This window comes from Danio rerio, chromosome 14, assembly GCF_052040795.2.
Source record: "Danio rerio strain M-AB ecotype USA chromosome 14, GRCz13ab, whole genome shotgun sequence".
Classification (NCBI taxonomy): domain Eukaryota; kingdom Metazoa; phylum Chordata; class Actinopteri; order Cypriniformes; family Danionidae; genus Danio; species Danio rerio.
In genome coordinates this window covers 19,798,713-19,812,495 of record NC_141034.1, presented here as the reverse complement: position 1 = coordinate 19,812,495, position 13,783 = coordinate 19,798,713, and the positions used below count along the sequence as shown (strand labels likewise).

Here is a 13,783-nt window from a genome sequence, read left to right as displayed (position 1 = left end):
TTTACTCTTTACTCGAGTAACTTTTAAGATTGTTTCTTTTACATGAGTAAAAAGTTTTGCAAGTACTTGTTTAGCATAGATTTTGGATACTCTACTGACCTCTGATTAGATATGAATATATTAATGATTTAAGAGTTTTATGTTTTCTTGACGTCAACTAGTGGTACAAATTTGCCATTAAAATGTCATTAGTTGTTATTAAATATTAATGATACTGTTGTACAAATATATGTTTATAATAATATTGAAGAGTATTGACGGTTTTACTTTTTGTTCTACTGAAAAGGTGATTAGAAAAAGATATTTATGACAATCATATGACAGATTTATGACAAGTTATGTTGTCTTGGTAATTTCAAGTTGTAATGACAAATGTTGTGATGCATTTTTTTTTTTGTGTAAAGTTGGCATAAATACATCTCAAACAAATCTTCTCATTTAAAATGACAACTGAGTTGTCATAAGCATGCATAAAATCAGTGTTATGTCGTGATTAGAAAGCTTTTTTTAGTCTTAAGAACACCTTCACCTTCACACTTTCAAGTTAAGTGTTCCAATTCCACAAATATTTTGACCTTCTCATAAGTGTTGAATGAGTACAGCTGACTATAAAAACGACTACTACTATACAGGAACAACAAAGATGTTGTTTGTTTGTTTTTTGTTTAATTTTTTTTTTTTTCTCTCAATATCTTTTTAGGAGTTATTAAGTGCAAAAAAGATCGTGACACTGGGGATGCTGGCAACTGTGCTGCATGTGCCTCACCACTGCCTTTAAACAACAGCCAGATCTTGCAGCTTTCGACCAATCAGCTTACCTGTGACCAACCCTCCCTGCAGTCCCCTTTAAAAATTGGAGAGAGTAGCATGGGGGAAGATCAGGAGCCAGATACCCCCTACATCAAAGACCTGGAGCATCCTCTTGGCCACCTGACCTTCATTCTTTCTGACAGCCATGGGAATCGGGCGCATGTGGCTTGTAATGTAACACGTCCCGTTGAAGGCACCACCATTGTGTGGGAACCAGTGAGGAAAACAGATGAGATTGCTGTAAATGTAACTTTAAGAACACTGCTGGAGTGTGAGATCGATAGAGATGCTCTTCAGAACCTGTGGAGGTTGATTGCTTATTACTACGAAAGTCCAGCCATTTTGGAAAGGGGAACCAGTCTTGGGAATTCTTCCAAGGTGACTTTTCAGTACTCTCAAGCCACAAGTGAGGAATCCCCATATTTCACTGAACTCAAAGGACACTTGATGGCTGAACCAGCCTGGCTATTGCAACCAAGGGTCACTCTTCAGTTGAACAGGCGCAAAACTACAACTAAGAAACTGGTGCTGAACTTCTCCACTTTTATATCAAAACAACTCATTGGAAGAGGGGATGAGGAGGATGTAACCTCATCCTGGGCTATGATCCAAAGAGGAGCCCCAGGGAGAATCCAGTCAGTTCTAGAACATTCTGAGGTCAGTCTGGATTGTAGCGTGCTCAGCTCAGGGCATCACCCTGTGGAGTGGATGCTTCCAGACTTAACACCGATCGATCAAACTGATTCTCATAATTTAAGGTTGGAGAATCACAGGCTAGTAATCAAAAACACAAGTATAGCAGACTCTGGACTTTATCATTGCTTTGTGAGGACTGACACTAATGTGGACATAGTCTCCTATAGGCTGACAGTCAGGATGCGCCTTTTGAGTCCCAGTGATTTAAATGGAAAAAAGATATCTGTGGAAAAAGGGGACACTCTTAATCTTCCCTGCTTAGTAACATCTCCTCATCCAATTGAGACAAAATGGTACCTACCAAACAATCAGATTCTCAAAGCATCAGAGAGAAAAGGAAATGTACAAGTATCACAGAACAACACGTTGATAATCAAAACAGTGACACACGAGGATGCTGGAGAGTACAGCTGTTTAGCAGCTAACCTGTATGGAGCTGATATGTTGTCTCATCTAATTGTTGTTACTGCTGAAAAAGAAGAAACACAAAGAGGTGTTCTGGTTTCCAAGGGCGAAGTACCACTTTTTGAAAGTGAGGGAAGTGAAGGGTCAGGTTATGAAGAAATCAAACGACCAACAGCTAAGCTCACACCTCAAAAGATTGATGGAAAACACAGGGGTGGCATCATCCGACAAAATACAAAAGGGAAGAAAGTCAAGGAAGGTGTAAGAAAACCAAATAACTCTGTCAAGGAGCTTGACCCTAGTCGCTGGGAGCAGATTGTTGCAAAAGCTAATGCTAAACTGTCAACTGTTCTGCCAGTTACAATACATCTAGAAAATGTAATAACAACAACCACCATCTCTTTGTCAGCCATTCAAACTACTAAAACAGATGTTACTGCTAGTGGTGCCAGTACAACTTCAAGCCTACAACGTTTCAATGTGAAACAGCTGGAAACGGCACCCCACAGTGAGCATGTAAAACAAGAAACTACACATGGAGAGGAATCAAAACAGAAAATAGATGGTTACAACAATTCAGATTTGACAACAGCAGTGCCTGAACATGAGACACAGCTGGTGAAACAGGTAGACAGACACACAATAGAAGAGAAAATAAGGGCTAACAATAATTCCATCTGGAACCAAAGACGAAGATTACCTCATAGGCAGCGCAGGCCTTTACCACGTAGACCCCTTCCAAAGAGGCCAAATTTCACTGCAACACCCACTACAACAGTGTCACTTACTCAATCTCCAGTCAATAATATAGCAATGACCACTAACTCCTATTCTCCAGCACAAGACAAAGATTTAACAGCACCAGTGACTTTAGAAGTCACTCCTGCTCATTACCCTGTAACTGAAAGCTTAGTCGTGGCAGTCACGGAGAGTACTCTTAAAGTGCCAAAAACAACAAGAACAGATGGGAAGCTTAATGAATTTGAAAGCAAAACAAAACACATTGCTTGGGTTCAGCACATTAGTACAACATCTGTACAAGAAACTAAAGTAATTCCTGTTACACATGCCCCCAGACTTATCAACAGGCATGAACACGAAAATCGAGAGTTCATTATGAGAATTAACAGCCAGACAAATGACGATAAGATACGGCAGATTTCAGCAACAGCCACTCCTAATCTTCAGATTAGCAACATAAATCCTCCAGAAACAAAAAAAGCACATACAACTAAGAAACCAACATTAACCTATGTGGACCAGCAAAGAGTTTACAACTGGGGATTGCATCCAGAAGGTGTACCTATCCACCCCTGGCTTATCCAAAAGAATACACCCCGTTCCTTCACGCAGTCTTCTTCCTTGGCCAAAAACAATGGCATCCCCTTCTGGCCCACAGTTCAAAGCTCAAGGCACCACCATTCCCAAGACAAGTCTTGGTATTTCCTACAAACAGGAGGCAGGGGTGCAGGGGTCACCAATCAGCCTCAAGTTAGTGCTCAAACGGTTAAGCCCACAGTTTACATTTCAGGGTCAGCGACGGCTTCCTTTCCAAAAACCATAGCTCCACATGTCAGCTCATCTCGTGTACGAGACCAGTTACTTTTCAACAGGCTCAGAAACAGATACAGACAAACACAGCTTGATGCATATCGATTAGCCCAGCTGGCAAAGCTTGCAACTTCTAAACCAAGGATTTATCATCCCACTCCACAACCTAACCAAGCTCCAAATGTCCCAAACATCTACAAAAAGGTGACCCCTCCATCCATCCTAGCATATACAAACAAACCACCCCCCACTGCTAGCATACCACATGGTGATCGCTGGCATTACAGTCATTTTGGAGCAAAGAAACTGAGCACTGCCATACCTTTTCCAAACCTGATGGGCAGTGGTGTCAAACCCAGGATCACAGCACCTGAATCTGCAACTGTATCTGCTCTAGCAGAGGGAGATGTGCTCTTGTCCTGTAGATCATCTGGAGACCCCAAACCTGTTGTTTCATGGACCAAAGTTTCAACAGGTTAGTCAATTCCACATTTCAAAGTTTTGTAAATGCATTTGTCTGAGTACATAATACTCAGTAGTCATCGTGCTTCAAAACTGCTGAAGATAAAATATATCTGGGTCTGTATTCATCTAGCTTTTGAGAGTTAGTCATAAGAACAGTGCTGACTTCAAAAATTCTTGGTTAAAAGCTGCACTTAAAAGTTACTTATTGCGGCGGCATGGACCAATCACTGAGTGGATTCCTTTCTTAAAAATATTTTCAGAATGATAAACTGTTAAATGGTGTATTCCTAAAAGTTTACATTCATCACATATTTGACAATACAAATTTTTTAGAGTATATATTATGATATACATTTGACATTGGAAAGGAAGCATCAAATAATTCCCACCATGTCTTATATAAAATTTTGAAATTGCAGAGCTGTTAGTGTTGGTGTGACCAACCTCAGGTGACTTATAATTGATGATGCTTGCTATGTCTAAAGCTGTGGTCACACTGGACTTTACTTCCTATAGACTTCCATTTACGCGCATGCAAATGCGTCAGACCAGAAACGCAAGTTCATGCGACAAGTTTTGCAGTTCACTTCATGTGAATGTGTAAGACCAATTGAGGATCAAAACATGACCTCTATAGACAGAAATTTAAAATATGGACCAATCGATCGCTTTTTTAAATGTCTAATATCTTGTTTAATCCCACCCCTTTTCGCAGCGCCGTACTACAGAATTTCTCATGCCCAAAGTCGAGTGTGACCAGGGGTCACAGGGGTGCTCAACCTTGTTCCTGGAGATCTATGTTCCTACAGAGTTCTGCTCCAACCCTGACCAAGTACACTTGAACCAAATATTTATGATATGAACAGCAATTGTTAATTACAGGCAGGTGTGTTTGATATGGGTTGCAACTGAAATCTACAGGAAGGTAGATCTACAGGGTTGAGCACCCCTGCTGTAAATGATACCATTTTAAAATTAATTTATCCACACACCCCCAAAAATAACTAAATAAAACAATTATAACAAATATGCTATTATTTATTTGCTGCACTTAAGCAACAAGGACAACTGCCACAACTGACAACTGGCTGACTTTTTTTTTTTTTCACAGTAGAAGTTTAGTCATGTGTGCTGCTCATATCACCATTTCAGCGCATCATTATTTAGTCCACAAGATTACTGAAAAATGTGACCCACACAATTTACTCCACAGCACCACCACGGGCCCCTACTGGCAATTCCTAACCACTTGAGATACCTTTTGAAAAGTCTTAAAGGTGCAGTAAATAATCTGCCAAAATGCTAACCGGTTAGCATAATATCTTTGAAATACAGTCCCACCCCTGTCGTCCAAAGGCACGCCCCCTGAAACACGAACGCACACCTTATAGATGACAGTAGACAACCCACTAGATCATGTAATTCGCCAGTTAGAAAGCTTTATAGTACTTTATAGTACTACAATTCTGAACAAAAAACTATTTTATCTAGCACGTTTTCAGTTGTGTAGCAAGCAAAACTTGTCATAATGTGCAATGTTTGATGCATGCAAGGATCGCTGGTCTTATAATTACACTTATTACTAAACCATACTTACATGCTATTTCAAACCGAACATTCAGAGTTGCATGGTAAACAGTATAGGGAATGTGTCACAGGTTGTCATTCTTCAAAAATGAACCAATGTAAATATAAAAGCAACTGTAGTGTTACTTGCAAAAGTAACTCCAGTATTTATTCAGGATTTGAAAGTTTTGATTGAGCATTTGTTTTTACCAGTCACGATCTCTATCGTGTGCACGTGAACGCGCATACACGTGCTAACAGCGCATCTGCATAACTGGCTACATTTGTTGACAACAAGTTTGAGCTTCTTATCAGAATTATGGTCGGCCCAACAAATTTTATTTAGATGAACATTTTTTTTGTTTTCTGCCTTACCGAGAATATAAGAATGGATATAAATACATTTACATCATTAACTTTAATTATTATTATTGGAATGTAAAAAGACTTTTATCCAGCACAACAAAAAATGTTGTAGAAGAAAACTTCAGACAACTTGATAACATGCCATTACTGTTAGTTTGTAAGTGAGAATAAATTTCATGAATTCTCAGCACTAAAGAATGACACTTTGAGAAGCTTGATAAATACGAACCTGTAAGATGGTGACTGAAAAATTTCCTTAAAAAATCTAAACTATTGAAATTAAACCATACAATTCTAATATAAGAACGATTATTGTGATTTGTCTTTAGGAGACAATTGGCCTGGACTTTTTTTGTCACTCCAGTGTAGCTGAAAGTCGATAAACATATGTCAATTATAAAAACAGTTTAGATATTTTATGACAGAAAGATTTATAATCACTGCATAAAAACGGGGCAACAGTAATTTTGTGTAGTTAGTAAAAGGCTGTTATCAGTAATGTTTTTAATGAGAAATTGTGTTTATCATTACAAAACTCAAGTGTCACATCACTATAGAATACAGGTATATTTTTGTATGTATATAAATATGAGTGAGTGACGCGGTGCCGCAGTAGGTAGTGCTGTCGCCTCACAGAAAGAAGGTCGCTGGTTTGAGTCTCGGCTGGGTCAGTTGGTATTTCTGTGTGGAGTTTGCATGTTCCCCCCACGTTCACGTGGGTGTCCTCCGGGTCCTCTGGTTTCCCCCACGAGTCCAAAAGACATGCGGTACAGGTGAATTGGGTAAGCTAAATTGTCCGTAGTGTATGAGTGTGTATGGTTGTTTCCCAGTAATGGGTTGCAGATGGAAGGGCATCCGCTGTGTAAAAACATATGCTGGATAAGTTGGCGGTTCATTCCGCTGGGGCGACCCCAGATTAATAAAGGGACTTGAATGTATGAATAAAAATGAGTACGTTTTACAAAATCCTATTTTAGAAGTTCACATGCTTCCACAAAGGAACTAAAGGGCAATATTGTAAGAGTGATGCATAATTCAAATCAGAGCACTCCCCTGTGTGCTGATTGTCTGAAACAACTTGAGGTCAAACTGTTCAGGGATTGTTGGACATTATTTGATTAGTCTGTTTTTCTTGATTTCTTTTTGATTATTTCCCCCTCTTTACAGGTGCAACTATTCAGAGCAACACAAAATTTGGACAAAGATTTGAGGTTCTGTCAAATGGAACTTTCGTAATTAAGAATGTCCAGCTGCAAGACAGAGGCCAGTACCTTTGCACAGCTCAAAACAAATTTGGCTCAGACCGCATGGTAGTTACACTAGTCGTGCAGACTCAGCCACCAAAAATCATGAGCGCAAGACCAAGAGATGTCTCAGTGTTTTTGGGAAACCCAGTCAACTTGGACTGTATTGCAGTGGGCAAACCAGAAGCCCAGATTTCATGGATTCTTCCAGACAGGACATTTGTGCGAGACATTGGAACCTTTGACCGAAAAGTATCTCTTTTTCCAAATGGAACGCTGAGCATTCATTCAGCAAACTTTTCAAATAAAGGTGATTATAAGTGCATTGCCAGCAATGCAGCTGGAGCGGACACACTCACATACCACATTCGTGTTTCAGCTCTACCTCCAATAATTGCTGAGGTTTCGTATGAGACTATATTTATGAATGTGGGAAGAAATGTTTACATGGATTGCACTGCTAAAGGAGAGCCACTTCCTCTTAATAAGTGGGTTCTCCCTGATGGTTCAGAGATGAAGCCCACACAGTTCATTGGAAGCCGGATATTTATCTTCCCAAATGGAACACTTTATATAAAGAATGTCATTCCCAATGATTCAGGGAAATATGAATGCTCAGCAACCAACCCAATTGGCTTTGCTAAAAGGACGGTGCAGATGGATGTTAGACAAGAGGCTCCAGGTCCCTGGAAAGGCTTATACCAACATCATAGTGTCACAGCAACATATGGATCCACAGTTTTCTTGTATTGTCCAGAGTCCATAGGTTCCCAGAGAGGTACAGTCTGGAGACTGCCATCTAAAACCATACTGGAGCATCAGTACAGGTACTGTTGCATATTTTATGCTTTACCTAATAGATAAAAATAAAATAATAATAATAATAAAATGTATCTGCTCAACACTAGAACCATAGAGGCATTTTTATTTAATTATTTTATTTTGTAATGTAATAATGTTGTTAAAATAAAACCTATATAACTGTAGTACCCTCAATTTTCTTCAATGTGTGTATATTTTAACCTTCCTGTCATATTCGGGTCAAATCTGAACGATTTACAGCTTAAAACACTCATAAATATTGCTTTACATCTGATTGCCTTAAGGCATTCAGGCATACACTCTCATAAGGTGATGATCATCTCTTTTATTTAATTTTGAGTGTTTTAATCAACACTTGTGGTGTTCTCGGTTAAAAGTGGCTGCCGTAGAACATGAATAGTTATCCAGACTATATTCAACCATCAGACTGTACAAATTCATATCAATATCTGGGTCTAGAAGGAGTACTTTTAGCTTTGCATCAATTATTTTATTGGATTAGACCATTAGCATAAAATGACCAAAGTAAAACTAGTGCTAGTGCTGTGTCCTTAATCACCATCTATACCCTCATTCACCATTCCCTACATTAGTATATTAGCATAGTGCAATTTAATGACTGAATGAAAATTCGAGCACTCAGTGCATAGGAAATGATACTATTTGTTTGTGCTTTGCTAGTTAATAAATGATTCAAATGGATTAAAATGTATATTTTTTGGTCAGACCCTGTGATAGTTATTTTAGGGAGCTGTCTATTGGTAATGAAACAAAGTATTTCTGTCAACTATTGTTCAATTTGTAATACATTTTTATGGCTTATTTGTAGTTTAACTGGAGTTATTTTTGTTTTAGTCTATAAATTAATGCTAAATACTACTTTAAGACATTATTCACAGCTAAAGAATGTTGAATTTTTTTGTTGTTGTTGTTCAAATTTAAAAGCAGTTAAACTACAAAACCAAAAAGTTCTGAGTCCTTCTACTTTAAATTATTGCACTGATTCACTTAGTTGAACTGTACATACCCACTGTACAATTACATTTGTAATTATGTTTATCTATCTGCACACTTCTGATTTTTAATAGCAACCTGTACATATATTTATTTATTGTAAATCTCTGTTCATGGCTAATTCAACCTGTATATAATATTCAAAGTACATCCATCTGTAAATATCACCATAGTTTTTTTATAACTTATACCTGTACCCTGCACTTGCTGCTATTGCACTGCTGGTTAGACCTAAACTGCATTTCGTTGCCTTGCACTTGTACATGTGTAATGACAATAAAGTTGAATCTAGTCAAAAAAAAATTACCATAAGAATCAAACTGACCACATGCATTTTAGTGTCCTGTGTCTTTAGTTTTGTGTTGCCTAGCAAATTTCTGACAACAGAATATAACTTTACTTTATAATGACATGTCTTTCAAACCTTTCAAAACAATATTTTCATTGTGGTAAAAAAGTATTAATTAATTAAAAAAAATAAATAAATACTCTCCCTCTTTCCATATAAAGTGAGATACACGCATTCAGGGCGGTCTAGTTACTTGTACACAATTATAAGCCATATTACATTAAAATATTCATATTTTTCATAAAATATGACAACAGACACTGATTTTACTGCAGGACACACACACATCAACACAGCACATGCTTGGCTTATTTAAAAAGCTTGATTCTAAAATGTCAATGGAAGCTTTGAAAGTAAATATGACATGACGAAAATTTTATTTGGTACATTCTTTTATGAATAGTCAGATAAATCATAATATTTTGGTAGCTTCAGTGTTAATAATGTGCGAAACTTGTTTCCATTTCACAACAACCCTATATTAAGAATAGTTTTGTCGAGCTGTCACCGCTTTACTGTCATTTCTTCTTTATTATGATACTCATTTGAGGTATTATTTGTTCTCACTGTTCACACCGTGCCGCCTGACATACGCGCTCAAACTCACAGCAGGCCAACTTCATCACTCGTTCAATTCAAACAATGTCTGGTGTAAATTAAGCAAGCATTCTGTCTCAGACTGGAAAGCCCAAACAACCCCTGCTGATCCAGACAATACAGTAACATAGTGGGATGTAAGGGGCATTTTGTCTACTTCTAATGCTTATTTGGCTATACAAAAGGCTACTTAAAGCAGTTAGATTACAAAAGCATTAGTTTGTCAATTATTATACCTAGAACTATAACTCATCAAAAATCAATAATGTTTGGCAAATTCAAATTAAACTTCTGACAGATATGATTATTCATAGTCTCAATTAGACCTAATCTACAACATTTTAATAAGAAACCAGCAATTGAATATGACAATGTTTGTGTGTGAGAAAATGTTTGTAGTTGTCTCTGTGTTTCTAAAACTTGTAAACCTGTAGAGTTTGTCATAAACAAACATATTTTCTATTAAAAGCAGCAATATATTTTATTTCAGTAGAATTTTTATCAACTTTTTAAAATGTGAAAAGTCATTACCTGAATGGCACACAACTCTAGACTAATGGATCCAGATTGACATTTCAGCATAGTAATAAGGCCCAATCCCAATTCTCCCCCTTAGCCCTTCCCCCTAAACCTCATTTTGCACATTCACATGAAGGGGTAGGGGTGTCCCAATTCTCTTTAGCTTGAAGGCGTAGAGCTAAGGGGAAGGGCTAGATAGCCCTTGAAACAGATTTTTCAGGACCACACTAGAAACCAAGATGTATAAAACTTTGCCAGAATACACCAGCTGCAACAGCAACATGGCTGCACACGAAAGTAAGGAGATGCTAAAATTAGTATTTTTTGTCATTATGATGAATTTTTACAATGTTTTTACAAGGTTTTAATATGTTTTAATACATTCATAAGGGTGTTCATGTTTTACCGTCAAAAAAAAAAAAAAACACTAGAACAAAAAACTTCCGCTATCTATACTCCTATATAGCAGTCCCACAACACTCGAATGACGCTCGAATAATCAGAAAAGTCTATTGGCTGGGAATGACCTTTTACATTGTGTAGTATAAAGTTAATGTAACAAAAAATAGAATTGGGATTGGACATTGACCAAAACTACAGCTAAGATTTAGTACAAAGTTTGAATAAAAAAAGATTTCCCATAGACCAAAAGTTTCTATGTAAAAAAGTTTTATATTTTATAATATAACAATAAACAATGAACATGGAAAATAAACTGCACTGTTCAGACACTGTAGCTTAAAAATAAGGCTGGGAGCTCTTTTATTCTACAATTACAGCAATTACTTTAAAAGTAATTACTATGAAAGAGCTCAGCTGTCATGAGATAAGATGTAAACAATTTCTCTCTTTTTTGTTCTCAGTCCACACAGACACATCACTGCTTTTCCCAACGGCACTCTGAGGATTCTGAGACTGACTGAGAAAGATGGAGGCAATTATTTGTGCATGTACCAAAGACCAAATGGTGAGGACATGGAACTGTTCCAAGTAGAGGTTCTCATGAGGCCACCAAAGATAGAGAACGCTGGGGCACAACATAAAAGAGTTGCAAATGGAGACAACTTTCTAGTGGACTGTATCGCCTCAGGCCTTCCAGACCCTGCGGTTTCATGGAGCCTCCCAGATGGCACCATGATCAACAATGCCCTTCAGTCAGATGACAATGGATCCCGTAACCGGCGCTATATCATCTTTGGGAATGGTACGCTTTTGTTGCAACAAATGGGAAAGAAGGATGAAGGCAATTATACATGCTATGCTAAAAATACACTGGGAGAGGACGCAATGAAAGTAAGTGTGCAAGTGATGACAACCCCACCCCAATTATCCACAAAAGAGCCGGAAACCATGCGGGTCCCCTTCGGGCAATCAACCCAAATAAAGTGTGATGCTCCAGGTGTTCTACCACATACAATTATTTGGATCTCACCAAGGAATGAGATAATTACCTCATCTTCGGTCAAATACCAAATTCTAAATGATGGGACTCTAATCATAAAAAAGCTGACTTTGGCCGACCAGGGAAAGTATTCTTGTGTGGCACAGAACCCTGCTGGAGCAAACATTGGGAATGTAAAGCTCCTAGTTGAGGTTAAAGAGCCGCAAATCAACAAACAAAGTGGGCAAACTGTAAGCAAAGTCTTAGCTGTGTATTTCCAGACCCTCCTGCTAGACTGCAAGGCAGAGGGAATGCCTGAGCCACAGATCACCTGGACCACACCTTATGGCATGTCTCTACCTACCCCATATTTGGGAGGGAGGTTCCAAGTCCACAGAAACGGAACTCTTGAATTGAGGGGCATTCGAAAGACCGATGAAGGTCGGTTTCTGTGCATAGCCAAGAATTACTTGGGGGAAGCAAGCCTGGTGGTTGACCTGGAAGTTGCATCACTTGCTGAAAAGCCGAGTTTTACGGTGCCAAACATTGAGGTTCTTCCTCTCAAACCAGATGGAGATGACATCTTTCTGGAATGTCGTGCAACAGGAAGACCAAAGCCAGAGATTCTCTGGATTCTACCCAGTGGAACAGTGCTGAATCCAGGAATGAAGCTTCATCGGTTCACTCACTACTTGGAAAACGGGACTTTACACGTTATGCAGCCAGGTGTCATTGACAAAGGTGTATATCGATGCCTGGCCAAAAATGTTGCTGGACAAGCAGAAAAGCGCTATTCTTTAGAACTTGGACAAAAGCCTCAGATAAGAAGTACAGCTGCTACAATGAAAATTTCATTTGGGCAGACACTAAATATGCCATGCAATGCTGATGGTTATCCACAGGCAACAATTACCTGGACTCTTCCTAATGGCCTGGTCTTAGACAAGCCTCAGGCTATTGGAAGAGTAGTGTATTTATCTAATGGCACACTTCAGATAAAAGAAACTTCCAAACTTGACAGAGGAACATATACCTGCAAAGCCAAAAATACATTTGGATTATCAACCTTGTCATATCCAGTCAGTATCATGGTGTTTCCGCCTCAAATCACTCACGCTCCACCTTCAATAACTAGAGTTAACAAGGGCTCTCCTGTGGTTTTGAACTGTATTGCTGCTGGCATACCTAAACCAGATATTTCTTGGACTCTTCCTGGACGTACCACACTTGTACCTAATCGCTTCACAACACCAGGTGGAATTCACATGACTGAGGAGGGAAGTTTGGTCATTCAGGACCCAGGTCTCTTGAACTCAGGGATTTATAAATGTAATGCTAGAAATGCCTTGGGAACAGACTTCAAAGCAACATACCTTCAAGTGATTTGAGCAACATGCTGAAATCCCTGCAGCCAAGTAGCATTGAGCTTAACAATTAACAGAAATGAACAGGTAGCTTTCTAAAATAAACTGCATTTACAATACCCCCAGCAATGTTGTTAAAGAGTACTTTTCCAACAACAATGGCTGTTAATTTGGATCTGCCCATTCAGCGACCCAAGGATGAGATTTCTTCAGTATTGTGTATTTAATTTATGAAAATATTTGTTTGTACATATTTATATATTCCACAGATAAAACAGAACCATTCACATATATACGCACATAAATTGTATTGTACATAAAACATTCCAGAGTGTCTGTAATTTTTCAGATGTATTCTGTATGATGATTTTTTTAGAATGGCTTGTCAGAGTTGAATGTGGTCATGTATCGTGATACAAATGTTGCCTTGTGGAAGCTGTACACCCATAGAAATCTGATATGGCATCATGTAGTAATTATATATATATATATATATATATATATATATATATATATATATATATATATATATATATATATATATATATATATATATATATATAAACAGGTATGTAAGATCCTTACTGCCAAAATAGGCAAATAAATGATGATATTTTATTTGTCTTTTTGTTTA

At 38.1% G+C, this 13,783-nt stretch overlaps 1 protein-coding gene across 3 annotated transcripts in view; it reads left to right on the top strand.

Moving 5' to 3' along the window:
- The window catches only part of si:ch211-159i8.4, a 48,096-nt gene extending 34,625 nt beyond the window's left edge, over positions 1 to 13,471 (top strand). For all 3 annotated transcript variants that reach the window (XM_087281241.1, XM_087281239.1, XM_087281240.1), the window contains exons 5-7: positions 701 to 3,937; positions 7,027 to 7,930; positions 11,268 to 13,471. In XM_087281241.1, coding sequence (XP_087137367.1) covers positions 701 to 3,937; positions 7,027 to 7,930; positions 11,268 to 13,173 — 6,047 coding nt within the window. In that variant the 3' untranslated portion in view covers positions 13,174 to 13,471. The remainder of the gene's footprint in view (positions 1 to 700; positions 3,938 to 7,026; positions 7,931 to 11,267) is intronic.
- The last annotated feature ends 312 nt before the right edge of the window (positions 13,472 to 13,783 follow it).